This window comes from Pangasianodon hypophthalmus, chromosome 13 (assembly GCF_027358585.1).
Source record: "Pangasianodon hypophthalmus isolate fPanHyp1 chromosome 13, fPanHyp1.pri, whole genome shotgun sequence".
NCBI lineage: Eukaryota > Metazoa > Chordata > Actinopteri > Siluriformes > Pangasiidae > Pangasianodon > Pangasianodon hypophthalmus.
The window spans coordinates 24857698-24877533 of NC_069722.1; the positions used below are offsets into that span (position 1 = coordinate 24857698).

The 19836-nt window shown below is 40.7% G+C and overlaps 1 protein-coding gene across 1 annotated transcript in view; it reads left to right on the forward strand.

The window, feature by feature from the left end:
* The window catches only part of xylt1 (xylosyltransferase I), a 66997-nt gene that overhangs the window by 27751 nt on the left and 19410 nt on the right, over positions 1 to 19836 (forward strand). The window contains exons 2-4 of the mRNA XM_026909867.3: positions 7813 to 8269; positions 14765 to 14937; positions 18838 to 19040. Coding sequence (XP_026765668.2) covers positions 7813 to 8269; positions 14765 to 14937; positions 18838 to 19040 — 833 coding nt within the window. The remainder of the gene's footprint in view (positions 1 to 7812; positions 8270 to 14764; positions 14938 to 18837; positions 19041 to 19836) is intronic.

The window sequence follows — 19836 nt, forward strand, 5'->3', positions numbered from 1 at the left end:
GAAACTGCAAAAAGCGTAAACGCCTCTGTCCTGAAGATGTCGGAAAACTTACAGCTACATCTTTACCTCCGACTGTTACAAAGCCCTGACACTGGAGACTCCTTCCATAAACGTTACATAAGTGTCTATTACACTTTTTTTAATCCATTGACGTGTCACATCCGTAGTACAAGTCCCCGTGAATGAGCTGTTACTATAGAAACTACTTCATTAATAACATTAATCAAGATTCCCACCTTCTGACCAATCAGAATCCAGAATTCTGCAACACCGTGATGTACAAACTCTTCCAGAAGACGTCTTTTATTTTGTTAGTCACCACATCTAGAGGATGCAGTGAACTTTTATGACTTGATAAGTTTCGTAAGAACCCGCTGTTGTACCTCTGAGGTACCTTCACACTGTTCGACGGAAGCGTCTCACACGCATCTGCCACACATCTGTTGTTTTCTGTGAAGCTGCTTATTAGCTTCGTTATTTTCATTATTGTCTTGATCAAATATTAAAGTGAGATTTTTCCGACCGCTCGCGCACACACACACACCCACACCACACACACACCCACACCACACACACACCACACCCACACCACACACACACCACACACACCACACACCTCACACCACACACACTTCTCATTAGAGCCACGAGTTTGTCATTTAGCGTATTTCAGCCCCACCCATACTGCTTTTAGCCCCGCCCCCTTTTTTACAGCTCGTGTACAAGAAACTGAAATGAGTTTTCATTAGTCAATTTCGTAAAACACTAAAGGTAGAATTTAGTAAAAAAATTCCCACAATTCCACCAGTGGAGTAAAAAAAAATTGTGTTAATTTTCAGATTTTTTTTACTTCTTTTGATTCTGTATAGCCGAGAAGGAGAAGTGAATTCTCCACTTCCTTATCTCCACTTCACTTTTTTTTCCTCTGCTGTTCTATCAGTTTTTTCTTCTCTTCTTCTCTTCTCTTTTCTTTCTTTATTAATTGATTAGTTTTCTTTCTTCTGATTCGAATCACCTGAAGTGCTTTCCTGAGACAACCATCACATAAAATTGAATATTTATGATTCGCCTTTATTGATGTAACCAAAGTAATGTTTGCTTATCGATGATACTTAGCGTCGGTTAAAATCCGTCATCAAGTGAAGCTTCCTGCTGTGTTTGCGCCCTACTTAGGGAGCTAGACGCCCTACCTAGGGCCCTACATGTGCGGCGTAGGACGCTGTTTGAGATGCAGCCACAGAAAATCCTCGACTCATCATGTTTTGTTGTATTGTATTGTTGTGTTGGTGTCTGATAAAGCGTGTGCTCCTCTGTATTGTTGGTAACAGTTAAAAGTATTGGCACCCTTTGTTGTTTACTGGAGGTACATCACACACACACACACACACATTTTAGCATCAAATAAAATGTGTAGGTGTGTTAACGTACACATGAATGTGGTGCAGGTGTGAAGACGAGACACACGACTTGTTTCATGTGGTTAAGTCTGTCAGGGGAAGAGGTTCGCACTGTAGCGTGTGCTTCACGCGAAGAGTGTTTTCTCTCTCTCTCACACACACACACACACACACCTCTTGTTCAGTAACGGCGGCGTGTGGAATGCAACTCCACAGAGCACCTTTTGTTTCACTGCACCGGATGTATCACCGTTCTGCGAGGTGTTTCGAGCTCACCTGATACGACAGATTCAGACTATGGCACTTACACAACCACACACGCACACACACACACACACACACATGCACACACAGAGTGATATTACATAACGTCTGAGCCATGTGTCATATAACCGAAATCCATAGCCGTGTTTTTTTTTTTTTTTTTTGCAGTTACAGAAACGCCTAAACCCTGAGACACGTCGGTTCACATTCCTCATCCTCATCACTACACTCCTCTGCTTTTATTTTTATAAATACAGCGTTTTGACGTGAATAAGTGAATAATAACACAGGACTTTAAAGGCTTAAATGCTTTCTTAGCTCCTAAAATGTTAGCAAATGCCTTTTCTGGAATGTTTCACAAAGCTGCTTTGTTTACCAAGCTTAAAATGCAGAGAATGGCATTTTGTGTTTAGCCCCGCCCCTTCGTCTGAGTGACAGGGGTGATAAAAAGTGCATCAGCATGAGAACAGTACTGGAACAGTAAATCAGATTATTATTGGATCAGTGTCCGATCAGTATCAGATTCATTTCTGGATCCGTATCAGATCAGAGTATCGCTTCCGTTTTGAATCAGTATCCAATCAGTAATTAGATCGGTACTGAATCAGTAATGAGATCAGTATCTAATTAGTAATTATATCGGTATCAAATCAGTAATTAGATCAGTACTAAATCGGTAATTAGATCAGTATCGCTTCAATATCGGATGAGTATCGGATCAGTATCAGATGAGTATCGAATGTGTATCAGATCAGTATCGGGTCAGTATCGGATAAGTAACGGCTGAGTATCGGATCAATATCAGATGAGTATCGGATCAGTATTGGATCAATATCAGATGAGTATCGAATGTGTATCAGATCAGTATCGGATCAGTATCGGATCAGTATCGGATCAGTATCAGGTAATTAGAGATTAGAGGTATTATTACGTTTTCTTTTCTGATACCGTTACTGAAACCTCGATTATCGTCCCATGTTGATACCGATCCGAAATGTTTATCAACTACTTAACCTTTCGTTTTTAACAGAAGCACTTCACTCCTGATGATCTAAACTGTCCGTACTGAGTCTACTCACATACTCGACTTCTCTACAGGAAGATACACACAGCCACAAAACACAAAACTGTTGCCATGGTAACTTGGGTGACTGCTGTTATTATTATGTGACCTTTACATGGTGTTAAATTACATTGCTCTACAAGCAATTCTGTCATATATCAGGATTTCAGAGATTTGTTTTGTTCTGCTGATATCGACCCGACACCGACGCTGGACATGGAATCGGTGCGATTCCTAAAATCCTTTCATTTGTCGAGTGTCATTTCAGAAGAATGAGAACTCAGAAGCCCTGTGGATAACAGTTCTCAGCCGAGAGGTTTGCAGCTGTAGTGCATTCATGTCATCATTATTGTAGTGTTTACTCCGGTATTTACTCGTTGTATAAATTTCCCACTCATTTTCAGTGTGTTTACGCGGGTAAATGTTCGTGTGTGTGTTTGTGTTTGTGCTGTATGTAAGTGTTTACTCAAAGACAAGCTTAAGTCTTGTCTTGTCACATATTTATCTGTTTATGTGCTGTGTGTAGTAATACACACTCTCTTTACACTAATACACTAATGTGTGTGTGTGTGTGTGTGTGTGTGTGTATGAGGCCCATATGTCACGTCTCACGTCTGAAAAGTGACCGAGGGCCATCAGCGTTCATCATTATTCCCAGAATCCTCAGCAGTGGACACGTGACTAGAATTCCACATGCATGAGTGAGCCTCTGTTTCTTTCCCTCACCCATCCGGCGAGGTCAGAGGTCACACACCCACATCGGAAGGTGATTGGCGTGACCCCGACCCCTGGGTTCTCGAGGTCAGGCAGACGTCACCGCTGTCTGGTTGAGAGACACGTCTCGGTGTTCAGAGGGTCTGAGAGTGAGACGGAGATTCAGACGGTTCTTGTTGTCTGAAGTCTGAAGCTTAACACCACGAATAAATTCCGCTTCCAAACGCAGTCCATCAGACAGACGTCCCGTTTTTAGCGCTGTAGGAAGAGCGTTATTTATCTCACAGCTCTCGGTCATCATAACATCCTGCCTGTGTATAGGCGTCGCTGGAGGAAAAGGCTAAAGATGCAGCACAGCTTTAACCTCTCCATCCATATGGCTGTTGTAGCAGTGTGTGTGTGTGTGTGTGTGAGAGAGAGAGACCTGTAAACACACACATTTCCATCCTCGGTGCTGTAATTCTCCGAGCTGAAAAGCCCACTGCAGCTAAAGTAATACACATCGACTCATGTTGCTCAAGCGCTGTTGAACTATTTACGACTCTCCTAATCGTCCACTAACAGGGTTTCCATTAAGTCCCGGCGCTGTGCGATTTACGGCCTCTTTTGGGCTCTAACGTCGTACATCCTCTCTACCTGGAGTTACTCAGCTCGCTGTCGGAGTCTGGGCTTTTCTCTTTTTTTTTTACACGAATGCACACAATTCTAATAACTACCTCTGTTCTCGTCAATCTAATAACCGCTAATAACATGCTAGGTCCGGGCGATATGACGATATCATATCTATATCGTAATAAATTATATCACAGATATTGTGATATCTTTTTTTTTTTTTTTTAATAAAATTTACAAACTCTGAAAGCAGAATTCATAAAGGTTTATCAGTCTTACATTAATGTTAAGATGGTCAGTGTTATTTAATATGTACAAAAATAAATTACCATTTAAATGGTTTATTTTTAAACTCAACACTGCTGTGCTTTTGGCAGCTCGTTAGGAAACGTGTATATCATCATAGATATCGTGCATCGTAGAAACCGATCGATACGATTCTGTGGCTTAAAGCATAAAAATTGGCCATTTCGGTGATTTAGCTCCGCCCACTCACATTTATGATCATTTTTATAGAATACAAAACCTACTTTGCAAACTAGTTCTAGGATTTTTTGCAATCTATTTACAAAATTTGTAAATTATTATTATTATTATTATTATTATTATTATTATTAAGCCATTTCAGTAGAACATAAAAACTTTTATTTGGTTGCTCTAAAGGGTCTAAATTTCCTTGGAAATAATTTACATAAAATCTTTATTTCTGAGATTTTAAATTTTTTTTAGATTTATATTCAGGGTTCATTTTTAAAATCTCAAAACCATAAACCGTAATTTTGAATTCTATATTTTTAAAGTCAGAAGTAACCCCCTAGCAAATTCAAAACAAAGAAAACGCATTTGGCAAAAAATTTACATTTATTAAATACACCACTGAAATATTATTTAATGTGATACAATTCAAATATAGTAAAAATATAAGTTCAGATACTTTTGTCAGCTTCCAGGCTCCGTATGGATTTCCTTAAACAGCATGAATGAATCATTTTAGTTCCCCTGTGTGTTTTTAACAAAGATTTGGGTTTAAAAATCAGCCCACGGACAATTCATTAGCGCTTTGGCTGAATAGCTGCGTGAATTCCTTGTGCAGCTCTGCACATTAAAGTCACATTAGCATTAGAGCAGTTTGGCTCTCCGGTATATAACACAAAGTCAACACAGTGTTAGCTTTTAAATAAAGGCTGGAAAGTACTGAACGTTCAGAGTGCTGAATAGTTTTTTTACTTTCCATTCTGCTCTGTATTATTGACATGAAGCTCGTAAAGAAAAAAAAAGGGGGCGGGGTGACGTCAGTGTTGACATAAACGATTATAATAATCCCACCAGGCAGGAGGTAAATATAGAAACCTGCCAGACACAATGCTAACATGGTGCTAACACAGTGCTACGACAAAGCTAACACAGCTGCTCAGTGTGTGTGTGTGTGTGTGTGTGTGTGTGTGTATTATTGAGTAGGTTCAGGTTTCAGACGTGTGCTCTTCAGTGAACCCGGTTCTCCATTCAGCTGAACAGGTGAACAGGTGGAGGTGTGTGTGTGTGTGTGTGTGTGTGTGAGGGACACGCCCATCCTGTGTGACCGCCGGTTGACCTGTATGTAGTGGGAAACGTGCTCTACACAGGGAAACGTATAGGTGTGTGTGTGTGTGTGTGTGTAGCTGTTGTTCTGCACACTCACAGACAAAATGTGAAATCTAGAACCTTTGAAGGTTCCTCATTTGTCCCTCTGTAGAACTGTTCCAATCTAGATCCTTTATGGGAAGCTTAGGAACCTTTCAGCTGCGTTCTAAGCTATCTAGCTATCTAACCTATATAATGTTAGTGATGAACGAATCATGGTTGCTATGGTAACGGTATGTTTTATCAGGTTTGGCTGGCGTTAAATAAATCCGTGAGAAAACGACGAACTAGATCAAGATGCTGAAATCTCACTGACTCGCGTGAACTAGTGTACTAGCCGCTAGCTAAGGATGGAACATGGGGGCGTTTCCAAATTTGCATACTCATGTTTATTAATGAATCGTGCTGCTTTTTTAAGGCTAAAGATGTAGAGATGGTTTAAACTGACACATTTGGTATGCGGATGAATCGTGCTCGCTGGTGTGAACGCAGGGTGAGGATGACAAGCAGAGGAGGAAGAAGAAGCATAAAAAAATGTGTTTAATAAAAATAGAGCCGAGGAGAGGGCCGAGCCAGGCAGGGGGGGCGCAGCAGTACAGAGCAGTGCATCCTGGGAAATGACAGATTTTTTTGCAAGTGATCGATCGATAGCCTTCTTTCTCTCCGGCAGTCGAACTCACCTCCTGTGGTTCCTCAGGCTATTAATCCCAGTGCCTGTAATTTCCTCCCACACATACACACACACGCGCACACACACACACACACACGCACACGCCGAGCACTTCTGAGAAACTCATCATAATCCCTGTTTATGGTGATTTTTATTTTTGTGCAACAATTGATCACGCTTTACGGGTCAGACTTTTTTCTTTTTTTTAAAAGCCTTTTTTGACTTTTTTTTTCAGGTTGAATTTCACATTTTTAAATCTCTCCATATTAAATAAAATCCGTGGAAATCATCATCATTATCTAAAACATAATGTTCTGTACTCTGTCTGTAGATGTTTCCTTAGATGATGTAATGGTTCATGCGGAAAGATTGACTGTTTCCTCGAATTCGTTACGTTTCTTGACCATTTTCTCAAAATCATTCATCGTTTTTCTCATTTTTCTTAATATCCTGATTTTATCTATAATAGAGTGACACTTTATCCACCGAACTATGCAAAATCATTTTCATACACGTGAAGAGTGTTTCTAATTAATTCCATTTAATATTAATATTTCAGTCTGTTATCTGGAAGTCTGACCGCTGGGTAAATTAAATGAAATGAAAACATAAACATTAACCTTCATTCTGATGTGAGCTTTAAAAATAATCCTTTTACAGTGAACTCACAAGACCAATATCACCATTCTTTTTTTCGGTTTTCCGTAATCTTCCATCAGAAATAAATTAAATGACATTTTTCCACCTCGAAATATCTTCTCATTTTTAATGATGTCATCATACATATGAGAATGTTTTTTTAAAAAAAAAAATATTACTTACATTTTTCCCATATCTGATTCGCAGCTGAATATCATGTTTCTAAATAATTTCAGTATATATTAAAATCTGTTTTCTGAAAGTCTGAACACTGGAAATAATATAAAATATAATAAAAAATAAAAAATATAGGACTTATGCAAATTAGCGCATATTTAATGAACTGTTCCCTTATTGTATTATAATTTAATACGTGATTTCTGTTTCACGTTATCTGAGTGAAATAGCGAGAGAGCGATCAGCCGTAAATCAGGCCACGCCCCTGTCACCCCTTCCTCACCCTTATTCCTTGGTGCGTTTTTTTTGTGACTTTCACGTAGATCTTCATCAGTGTGAGAAAGAAATGAGTTCTCACATACGTCCTCACCTTCAGCCTGCACTCACAACTTCTCAGCGCGCTTCACTGACACTGGAAACGTCTTAACGAAACGGCGAGAGCTTTGCGGTCGTCCCGAGCGAGGCTTGATTAGAACTCTAATGGAATAATGATTTGTGTAATCAGAGTAACCTCTGTACTCCTGCAAGGTCTTTTTGTTTCTCCTGGTTTGGAATGCGGTGTTACATTTCTAGCTCGGTTCTCAAGGTGACGGTGTTTAGTCTTCGGCATTGACATTCTCCTGATCTTTGGTTTTGTTTTGTCTCTGTCTTTGCAGGACGTCTACTACTCACATCGTCCCAAGGAGAAGGTCCGTGTGGACAGCAACAACGAGAACTCTGTGCCCAAAGACTTCGAGAGCATCGACAACAGTAACTTCGTGGCGCGTCGCGCCTCCAACAAGCGGCAGCAGGAGACGCCCGAGAAGGCCAAGAGCTCCAATGAGCTTGTCCACTATGGCCTGAATCGCACGGAGGCGGGGCTCCGTCATGACTCCGCCCTCACGCCGCTCCCTCCACGGCATCGCCACCAACAGGTCAAGCCATCGGCCGTTGCCACGCCTGATATCAAATATGACCAGCCGCCCAAATGCGAGATCACAGGCAAGGAGGCGATCTCGGCTCTGTCGCGCGCTAAAACCAAGGAGTGCAGACAGCAGATCGCCGAGGTGTACTGTCGACACAAAGACAAGCAGCTCATGCCTGAGAAAGTCACTCGCTACTGCCCCCTAGAGGGTGAGTACACTCCATATTACAGCTTTTTTTTAATTAGTTTATTTCAATTTTCACAGATACCCAGTTATTATCGCTGTGAACTAAAGTCAATAAACAAGCTTTTGAATTCATTTGCAACTTAGTAGGGCTACCAAAAACAGGAAGTGAGGCAATATATCAGCAACAGTGTGACATTCTACCATCAAATTTAGTATATCTCCTTGGGAACAAGCGCAGATAAAACCACTGGCTTCTGGTTAAATGGTGGAGCCAAAAAGTGCTTGGCCCCCTTAGTCGCTGCTGGTTTCAGGTTGTTCCTGCTTCCATTATTTTCTCAGTTGTTCTAATTAAGCAAATATAAATGAATAACACATTTAAACACTATTTTAAGTGCAGCATTTAGTTCAGTCTCAGTAGTTTATCACAGTGTAGAATGTTGACACTTGACGCTGTTGTTGCGCAGCTTCGTTTCGTACTTGGCTTCAAATCTGAACTGAATATTTTGTGGTTTAGGTGTTGAGATGGAGCGAGTGATTATTCGGTGGAGTCAGTGTTTAATCTAAAAATCTATCACTCTCTTTAATGACAGAACAACATTTCCACCTCAATCATATATGTAATATTCATGTGTTTTATTTCTTTCCTGCTCAGGGCATAGTGGGAAATTCTGTTCTGTATATATATTAAATGAAACCCTCTCTCTATAATGACTGATTATAGAAATAGCTATTTTTCAACAAGCAGGAAAAATATTATCAGAGCGTGGTGGGACTGGAAGATAAATAAAAGTAAAGATAATGGAGGTTTTCCTGAATTAATTGCAGTGCTGTCAGTGGAGGTTTATGGAGGGGCTTCATTAAGCCTCACAGGACTGGCAACAGACAGCCGCGGCACTTGTAATTACAATCAGAGACAGGCTGGAAATGAGATTGTGGATTTCCGTGCCAGCTTAGACGCTTGTAATTGCCACGCTGAGCAGCGTTTTCTTTTTTTTTTTCTTTTTAAAACTTTCTCTCCCGTTCCAAAAGCTGACTAGGGAAAACATATTCATGTAATTATGCAGCGTTTTGTGCCCTGAACGCAAATCAGGGTGGCGGATGTGTTTAAATAGAGCGGTGACGGGTCCGTTTGAGATTTCTGAACAGAGACGTTTCCGGAAACCCGAGTGCTTTCTGACAGATATGATGAGGGCGTCTCCACGGAGACCAGAGTCCGGGATCTGGAGCGAGTCGAGGCGAGAGTAATTCTAGCTAACCATACCAAACCACATGTACATTATGTGTGTGTGTGTGTGTGTGTGTGTGTGTATCAAGCTTCATGTAATTATTGGATGAGGCAATCGATGAAGGCTTTGAAGGCAAACGCCAGTGGCTTTTTCTCCCGCAGTGTCTCGGACTACATGAAAGGCAGACCGCAGAAGAGTCATGACAGGTTTCTAAATTGAGCAGGTTTTCTAAGAACATCGTTTGGGTGGAGCAGCCAGGAGGAAAAGACCGATCTGCAGAGTGAAGCCTGTGGGGAACTGGATTAGCGCTTACAGCAGAGTTACTTAAAACTACTCTGAATCTGAAATCATTTACTGTTAACATACTGTAATGGTTTCCTCGAAAAAGATTCATTCCTCTAAGGTTTTATGGTAACCACCAAAAAGCTTGTGTGTTTTAAAAGTTTAGTAGAAAATGTTACTTCTTTTCTTCCTATCCTAGGAAAAAGACGTTACGTACGGTAATTAACAAACATCTCATGGTTTTATTGGGGAAAAAAATAAGACTGATCTGTTTGCGTATTTTTGAGTGATCACTCGTACTAGAAGATAAAATACAGAGTTTCTACACAAAAGTGCGTAAAAGTTGTCAGGTCTGTCTGTCTGTCCTGTCTGTCTGTCTGTCTTTCTGTCTGTCTTTCTGTCTGTGTGTCTATGTTCCTAATAATAGATTTATTTATAATGTGTGTTTCAGCATCCCAGAGACACTTCAATCTTATTTTTACACGAATAGACAAGATGATACACGATAGATGTCTGGAGATGATATTTATATGTCTGTCTGTCTGTCTGTCTGACCCTAACCCTGTATATCTGTCTGTCTGTCTGTCTGTCTGTCTGTACTGTCTGTTCTATACTGTCCTGTCTGCATATCTAATAATAAATGTATTATGTGCTTTTTAGTGACACAAATACACTTACAGTTCATTATATACAAATACACACGGTGTCGGGTATCTGTCAGTCTGTCTGTCTGACCCTAACCCTGTATATCTGTCTGTCTGTCTGTGTAAATACTTGTAGATTCGTCTCTGTAGATTCTGAAACGTGTAGACTTATATATGACACATAGCACAATGGTGAGCTGGTCAGTGTGTGTGTGTGTGTGTGTGTGTGTGGACTCCGTGTGTCCATGCGTTAATGACAGACGCAGCAAATGGAGCGGGCGTTGGTGCTGCGTTTGAAGCTGATCTGCTCGCTCCTGTTCTTAAACACAGAAGAGACAGATTTGGAGACGAGCAGGTTAAAGAGCTCCGGGACTGATTAGAGGAAGAGCAGAGGTCCAGGAGTGGCCACCGGCTGCCTCCCCTCAGGCCATCGGTTAGAGGTGTGGGACAGTAAGGACAAGCCTGAGAGACACAGATTACAGTCATTACGGCTCATCAGGCTGCAGTCGAAGCGTGGCCTCGCTCCAGAACCTCTCTGGGTGTAACTCGATACGAGGCTCTTAAAAACGAATCCACCCTGGAACCCGACGTGGCCGGCTTTAGAAGCAGCACGTGACTGCCGTAGCATCGCATGTGTGTGTGTGTGTGTGTGTGTTTACACGATGGGGCATATTTAGAAAGCTGTACTCAGCTCTCGGCCGAGTCCATGCGGTTTGCTGTGCTATTTGTGAGCGTCAGAGGGGAGGAGACGTCACGTGTCCTGGAACTCGCTCTCATGGCTGCAGTGAAACACTTGCATTGTGAGAGGTGATGCTGCGGTTAGGACGTGTGTGGCCCCGAGTGCCAGTGCGTTAATAGCGCATCTAATGTTTCCATCTAAACTCGATTTTGGTGCCTGCCACACTCTGGTGTACTGTTCTCTCTCTCTCTCTCTCTCTCTTTCTTTATCTCTCTCTCTTTCTTTATCTCTCTCTCTCTCTCTCTCTCTCACACACACCCACACACATCGTGAGGTCCTGCTTAAGTTACACATCTGTAATGGCTATGCTAATATAGCTACTGTGCAGCTCATCAAAAGTATATCACCTAAAAGATATCACTAACACTCATCCTTATTATAATAATTTAGAAATATTACATATTTATATTAATACTAATTGTAACTGTTGTGTGTTAAAGGAGCAGTGTGTAACGTGTGTTGCCCCGCCCTGCTGCCTGTGAGGGGAATTACAACTGCAATAAACACACTGATAAGTCTTCCTTTTCCCCTTATGTGACAACAATTCATTCCCCTTATTAGGAAAATAACAAATTACAAATTATTAAGGGAAAAGGGGTGGAGCTAAACAGCTCTGCCTTAAATGGGGCGGGGTTAAGAGGATTCCACATGAACCTAGACTTCACAAGTTTCATTTAAATGTAGCAAAATTTCAGGGCCAGAATAAAGTAAACAGAAGCCTGAAATGAAGACGTTAGCTCAAAAATGTTGTCTTGCAAAATTTCAAATCACAGTTTTTCTAAGTTGTCTTTGAAACGTGGTATTTTTACTCGTCTAGAAACATTTTAATCATCACAAACTGCACCTTTAATCTTCACAAACTGCACCTTTAATGATCTATCCAGGGAGCAAAGGGAAGGTTTCTGTCATGAGGATTTTTTTTTTCACTTTAATCCCTGTATAATGATTAAAATGCTTCTCTAAGAAAAATATAAAGTCAAGTTGCACAAGATGAGCAGAATGTCCCGACCTAAACTGGACAGAGACGGTTTGGGACGAGTTTGGGAGCGGAGAGTGAAGGAAAATCAGCCAGTAAAAACGATCGGACTGTTGAAAAAGCATCTCAGTTGGCTTCCTCATGAAGAGAAAGCCAAGAGTGAGAAGAGAAGCGAAGTGAAGAGAAGAGAAAAGAAAAGAAAAGAAAAGAAGAGAACAGAAGAGAAGAGGAGAGTAAGAGAAGAGAAGTGAAGTGAAGGGAAAAGAAAAGAAAAGAAAAGAAGAGAACAGAAGAGAAGAGAAGAGTAAGAGAAGAGAAGTGAAGAGAAGAGAAGAGAAGAGTAAGAGAAGAGAAGTGAAGAGAAGAGAAGAGTAAGAGAAGAGAAGAGAAGTGAAGGGAAAAGAAAAGAAAAGAACAGAACAGAAGAGAACAGAAGAGAAGAGAAGAGAAGAGAAGAGTAAGAGAAGAGAAGTGAAGAGAAGAGAAGAGAAGAGTAAGAGAAGAGAAGTGAAGTGAAGGGAAAAGAAAAGAAAAGAAAAGAAAAGAAAAGAAGAGAACAGAAGAGAAGAGGAGAGTAAGAGAAGAGAAGAGAAGTGAAGTGAAGGGAAAAGAAAAGAAAAGAAAAGAAGAGAACAGAAGAGAAGAGAAGAGTAAGAGAAGTGAAGTGAAGAGAAAAGAAAAGAAAAGAAGAGAAGAGAAGTGAAGTGAAGGGAAAAGAAAAGAAGAGAAGAGAAGAGAAGAGAAGAGAAGAGAAAGAGAAGTGAAGTGAAGAGAAAAGAAAAGAAGAGAAGAGAAGTGAAGTGAAGGGAAAAGAAAAGAAGAGAAGAGTAAGAGAAGAGAAGTGAAGGGAAAAGAAAAGAAGAGAAGAGAAGAGAAGAGAACAGAAGAGAAGAGAAGAGCTGTTAGAGGCAAAGTGCTGCAGCTATGAAGGATCTGAAAAGCACTTAATATTGATTTAACACATTTTTGCTCAAGAACAAAGTATCATTTGGTCACGTTAATGGTCCAGTAGCGTTAAAAAAAGAGTAGGGTGCCAATACTTTAGCTGATACTGCAGAAGGCACCATTTTGTTATCATGGACAAAATACCATCACTTTGTTATTCCAATTACGCCACAGCTGCCTGCGTGAGCAGCGTTCTCACTGCTTAAGCCCCACAGCTGTTTCCTTTCTAAAGTTAGTTGCTTTATTTTGGGCGAATGTGAAAGCAGGAACTTTCTCATGTCACTTTCTTATGTAACTTTGTCATGTAACTTTTTTTAGCAGAAGACAATCTCATAAACCTGTTCACTGATTTCCTGGAGTTCCATGAAAGTTGACAAAACTCTCTTAGCTGATTTACTCTGCTCACACAGCAGCGCACACACTCGCTCATTCTCAAGATTAAAACATTTTCACCACAGTTTTATTTCTATAGCCGACCACTCACTAGGGCTGGACGATATAATCACAGCATAATATTGATATCATGATAAATTATGTCACAATAAACATTTCTGAGATATCGTAATGGTCACAATATCTTTTTATACCTTTTTTTTTTTGGAATATTTAATATTGTTAATATTTTCCACACATTTCACTGTTCATTTTGTTTGTAAACCTTAAATAAAAGTATCATCAAACAAAGGTTTTTAAAGTTTTAAAAGCAACACTACATTCTTGCTGGGGAAACATACGTATCATGATATATATCACGTATCATAGAAATATTTTAATTAATTATATTTAATATTATAATTAATATGACATTTAATTTGTTTCCATTTGGACAGGGAGTGAATTTCACTGTTTGGATTTTCATAAAAAATATGATTAATATTTATATTATAGGGGAAAAAAATCTCGAATATTTAAGATCTTATATTTTACTTTTAGTCTCCTAACGTAAGTCTAATAATTTTTTTCTTTCTTTTTTTAACAACACAATTACTTTTCACATTTTTAACTTTATTACTATGATAAATGATAAGAAATATTTTTAAAGGAATGAAGCTTTTTGTCCTAAAAGTCATATCATGACTAATTTCCAACAGTCCCAGTGGATTTTAATTCAAATTTAAATGTAATTTTTGAAGAAAGCAGTTAGTTTGACATCAGGAAATATTTGATACAGTTTGCTTTTTTTAAATTAATAATTAAATATTTATGCATAATATCTGTGTATTAAAGGTGTCCCATAAGCCCAGCGTTATCGGAGAAAATGTTGTAAAAAGCATTTTACAGAATTTGCTCAGGAAGTCCATCATTTCACTGAGTATTCACTCAATACACAAATGAGTAGAATTGTTTAAATTCATTCTTCCTTGCTCGTATACCTCACGGTTTTGTAAAAAATATATAAATATACGTTAACCCTATGTATGCTGTATGCTGGATCTGAGAATAATTTTTCACCATTTCTAGTAAATGAATAACTGAAAAACAAGTTTACGGTGATATTATTGACTTATTAAGGAATTATCATGATATAAAAGTGTGAATGGCTTACCTGTGTATTGTGTGTATGTTGTGTACTTTGTGTGTGTGTGTTTGTAAACGAACTCCGCTGAAAAGGCAGCTTTACTCTCAGGGGGATTTTCCTGAGTAAGTAAGTGAATAACTGTTTCTGTGTGTGTGTGTGTGTGTGTGTGTGTGTGTGTGTGTGTAGGTAAGGCGAGTGTGAACGTGCACTGGGAGGAGGACTCCATGGAGACGGTGCCGGCTGTACCTGTGCGTATCGCCTTCGTGCTGGTGGTCCACGGCCGAGCATCGCGCCAAGTGCAGCGTCTCTTCAAGGCCATTTACCACACGTCACACTTCTACTACATCCACGTGGACCAGGTACAGCGCACGCGCACACACACACACACACACACACACACACACACACACACACGCACAAAATCTAAACGACATCATTAAGCTAAAAACGACATCTTAACAACTCTAAATATCTTGAATATCTAGTGTTTCCTGTTAGAAGATTACACTAAACCAGATAAAAGATTATCAATCTTATTTTTAGACACTGGACCTCGTTCGTCAGTATTTTAGTAAAGTGGTGTGTAAATGTTTGCGTAAACTGAAACGAACTAAAATTTCCCACCGGATTTACAAATGTTACAGAAATGTTGATTTTCTTCATACTTGTGTGCGTGCGTTGATCATCTGTAATGTACAAAGCACGTTCCTGACAGAGCTCATTTGCATGTAGCGACGCCCACAAAACTCCATAAAAGGTAAAGTGCAAAGATAGTTGGGAGCACGAAATGAGCGATCAAGGTAACAACTGAAAGGCAGAAAGTGGAAGTTAGTTTGACTCACTTTGATTTTAATAATATAGAATATTAATAATACAGTCTGTTGGAAATGTAATAAAAATAAGCAGTTTAAACTCCACAGTATATTCTGTATATGAAAGTGCACTAATCCATGCAGATGATTTGAAGTAGATAAAGTCGAGGTTTACGTTAGCTAGTCTTCTTATGCGTAAGTTTACACACGAGCACGAGGAGGAAATGAATGTTACAGGATTTTCATTAATACCAAATTTCTTGTATAAACGCTCGTACGAACGATTTACGAATAAATCTGTCCGTAGCCAGCTCGATAAGTGAGTGTTACTCGTTTCAAGCTTGAAATAGTCTTGCTGTAGTGGCAGATCATTTTGCTAATATTAATCAGTTTATTTCTAGAAAGAAGCAAAATGATCTGCCAGTAGAATAAGAACATTTAGATCTTGAAAAGAGTAAAAATGTCTAGAAATAAGTTTAAAAATGAAATATTTGGTTTAGTGTAATATTATAACAGGAAATACGAGATCAGTTTGACTAGATTCAAGATATTTTCACTTGCTAATGTTGTACATTGTACCCTACCGGGCGTGGCCTACTGGGCGTGGCCTAGGGGGAGGAGTCATAACATTGCAACGTTGCAGTGTTCAGCTGCACTATGAAGATTCGCTTGTGTTTACAGGTGACAGGAAGTCCATCATCAGTTTGAGACATTTACAGAAAAGATTCTGTGTGACTTTTATTCCTTGTGGACATTTTGTTTTGTGCGCCGATGTTTTAATTTCTGTAATTTTCATTTTATATTTTAATTATCTGTGAATTTTTTTCCTGTAATGTTTTATCGTTTCAGTGTCAGTGTCGCTCAGCTTAATGTGGTAATGACATCAAAGTCAACAATATGGGTATCGTGACAGCTATACCACACACACACACACACACACACACACACACACACACACACTGTGTTTATGACACACACACACACACACACTCTCATCGTTTTCTCACTCTGCATTTTGTATTCGAGTGTGTTTACTCTGTCTGTAGACAATGTTCCTGCTGGATCAGGGTTAGTTCTGGTGTGTGTGTGTGAGTGTGTGTGCGTGTGTGTGTGCGTGTGAGTGTGTGTGCGTGTGTGTGTGTGTGTGTGTGTGTGTGTGTGTGTTTATGTATGCACAGGTTGAGACAAGAGGAAATGAGTGAGAGACATCCTGTTTGGTTTCATTTTGTCTCCTGCAGTGAACATCCTCTATCACAGGAGCTACCTGAAAGAGAGAGAGAGAGAGAGAGAGAGAGAAGGGGAGAGGAGAGAATAGGAGGAGGATAAGACGAAGAGATGGAAGAAGAGAGAACAGGAGAGAAAAGGGGATGTGGGGGCGAAGAAAGGAGGAAAGGATATATGGGGGAGGAGAAGGATTGAAAGAAGAAGGACAGAAAGTGCAAGGAGGGGGGAAAGAAAAAGAAAAAAATAGATGAGAAAAACGGATAAAACTGAGGAGAAGAGTGGGAGGAAGAAGGGAGAGAGAGGAAAAGGAAGAAAAATAGTGGAAAGTTTATATAGAGGAGATGAAATGAGAGAAGAAATTGTGAAAGCAGAAGAAAGGAGAAGAGAACAGAAGAAAATAAATCGGCAAAAGTGGATAGAAGCGTGGATGAGGGAGAAGAAGAAGAGAAGATGAAGGAAATAAGAAGAAAAATAGTTGAGGAAGAGAAAGGAGATTTGAATAGAAAGGTCTGAAGAAGGAAAGAGGGATGAAATAGGAGAGGAGAGGGAGAGGGAAAAGAAATGAAATGATAGGAGAATAGAAGGTGAAAGAAGAGAAAAGGAAGCATAGAGAAGAAAGATGATAAGGGGATAAGGAAGAAGAAAAGATGGAAGGAGAAGAAAAGGAGATGAGAAAGAAGAGTTGAGGAAAGGAAAGGAGGAGAAAGAGAAGAGAAGAAGGATATTATCCATACAGTTCTTCAGTTTGTTCATCTTGGGGAAAAGATTCCATAGAGAACCAGACAGAACCTACAACAGAGTGCTTCGTTCCAGAGAAGGTTCTCATTCGGAAGATGGAACCCTGACCCCTGTGAGGAACTCTAGAGGAACCCTGATTTAGAGCGAAGAGGTTTGAGCAGATAAACAGCAGGGTTCTGCGTCTCGCTCTTCACTCGCTAAGCCCTTTAACACAAAGGCTGATGGGGGATTATTACAGGAGGAGACTCGGCAGCTCAGTCACGCTTCACACACACACACACACACACACACACACACAGCGACGGCGTGGCAACATGAAAGCCTGTTTATTCACACACGCACACTCACACACACACACACACACACGCACACAGACCCGGCACATCCCCTCCCCCTAATTACACACATCCAAGCATACACTTAATCAACTCCTTCAAGTTACGGCAGGGCGTGTGTGTGTGTGCGTGTGTGTGAGTGTGCACACGTGTGTATGTGTACGTGTGTGTGTGTGTGTGTGTGTTAATCTCTAAAGCCGTGTTAACACGACCGCCTTTCAATCAGTCAATCATCTGCAGTCTTTCTGCTTTCCGGCTTCTCTCTTCTTCAGCTGCTTTCATGAGCTGCTAAAATACGAGAGGAACACGGAGGAGGAGGAAGAGAGAGAGAGAGGGAGAGAGTGTGTGTGTGTGTGTGTGTGTGTGTGAGATCAAAACCAGCCGAGGAGGAGAGGAGTGTGTGGAGAGACCAGTGGAGAGAAAGAGCGAGAAAAAGCCGACGTGTAAAAGGCAGCTCGCTTAATGAGTACAGGTGGAAGTGGAGGGATTTTTTTAGAGCAGGCAGGACGTGTTTCCCCTCACCAGCATCTCTTTTTTTCTCTCTTTTGAAGTTAATGAGACAAAAAAAAACCAGCTAGGCGTTGTTTGTTACAGCGAAAGCGCAAAGCGTAAACTCCTCTGTCCTGAAGCTTCACCTCTGACTGTTACAAAGCGCCGACACTGGAGACTCCTTCCATCAATGTTAATTAAACTTACAATCTCCTTACAGAAAACTTCACCGTCTCAACTCCTTTTTTAAAATCCGTTTATTATTAGCGGAGCTTCCACTCTGTGACTGAGCTGTTGCTATAGAAACGGTATCGTATTAGAACGAGGGCACTACTGTCAGAGCTGCTGTTGTAGAAAATTAATCAACACCTTCTGACCAATCAGGATACAGAATTCAGTTCAACATCATTAGTGTTTCCATGGCAACCACCATCACTACCACAAGCTAACTTCTTAAAATCTAAATTAACTTAACGTTCACCTTCTGAGGTTAAACATATGGCGTCATCCTTTAACCTTGAACGTGGAGCTTATTTAGTGACATCAAATGTAGCCCCGGCCCTAATCAGTATCAGTCTCTGAATCAGCGCGTTCTGAACGAGCAGTTCTGATATCTAACGAGCTAATCAAAGTGACCCGAGGCTGTTCTGTCTCTCCGCAGCGCTCAGACTACCTCCACAGGCAGATGCTAGCGCTGGCTAAGCGCTACCCGAACGTCCGTGTGACGCCCTGGCGCATGTCGACCATCTGGGGCGGAGCCAGTCTTCTCAGCATGTACCTGCAGAGCATGAAGGACCTTCTGGCCATGAGCCACTGGCCCTGGGACTTCTTCATCAACCTGAGCGCTGCAGACTACCCCATCAGGTGAGTGCGCCGAGAAATAAGAAATCGATTCATGCAAATCATGGCGTGTTTTCATCAACAAACGCAACAGAGCTCGTAGATCATCACGGGCGGCGTACTATTCTGTCTGTACGGTTTAGGAAGGTTGTCATGGCAACCAGGAAAGCTTTATTGTTCCTGTGCATACTACAGCTTAACTAGCTTGTGCTAGATTTAGCAAACTTGACCATAACAACAGATCACGTGATGCTAGCGGTCTTGCTAGCGAACCTGATGTGTAACAGCTTAATGTTAGCAAACATGACACGTGGTTCTAATTGGACAGTCGCTCACCTTAGAACGTGGTTACTGCTTTTGCTTAGAAAGTACAAAAGTTAGCCAAATGTTAACATCGTAAAGTAAAGATAATCTTAACTTAATCTTTAACGATCTTTGTGCTGCACGGCTTTTGGGAAATTTAGCATGATTAAAGCATGAGTAAAATGATCGATTTCAGTTATGTCATAACTCCACCCACAGTGATGGCACTGCGCGCGACTGCTTTCTTTTTCAGGGTCTTCTATCCAGTCGAATTTTGCCGTACAGCAGGGCGGCGATTAGCTGTTTGTCGGCTGCCTTTTCAGCTTGTATCTGCTGCAGATTGTTTGTGTAGCTCCTCACCACCGAGACACTCGATTACAAGGTTCTGGGAGTCGTGCTCTGAGCACTTAGCCTCGGGTTTATCAGCTCCAGTGCAGCTGATGCTCTCAGTAGCGTAACTGACGTCTCCGGCGCTCTTTGATCACGGCGTTTGGTGTCGAGTTCATTTGTTCTTGTT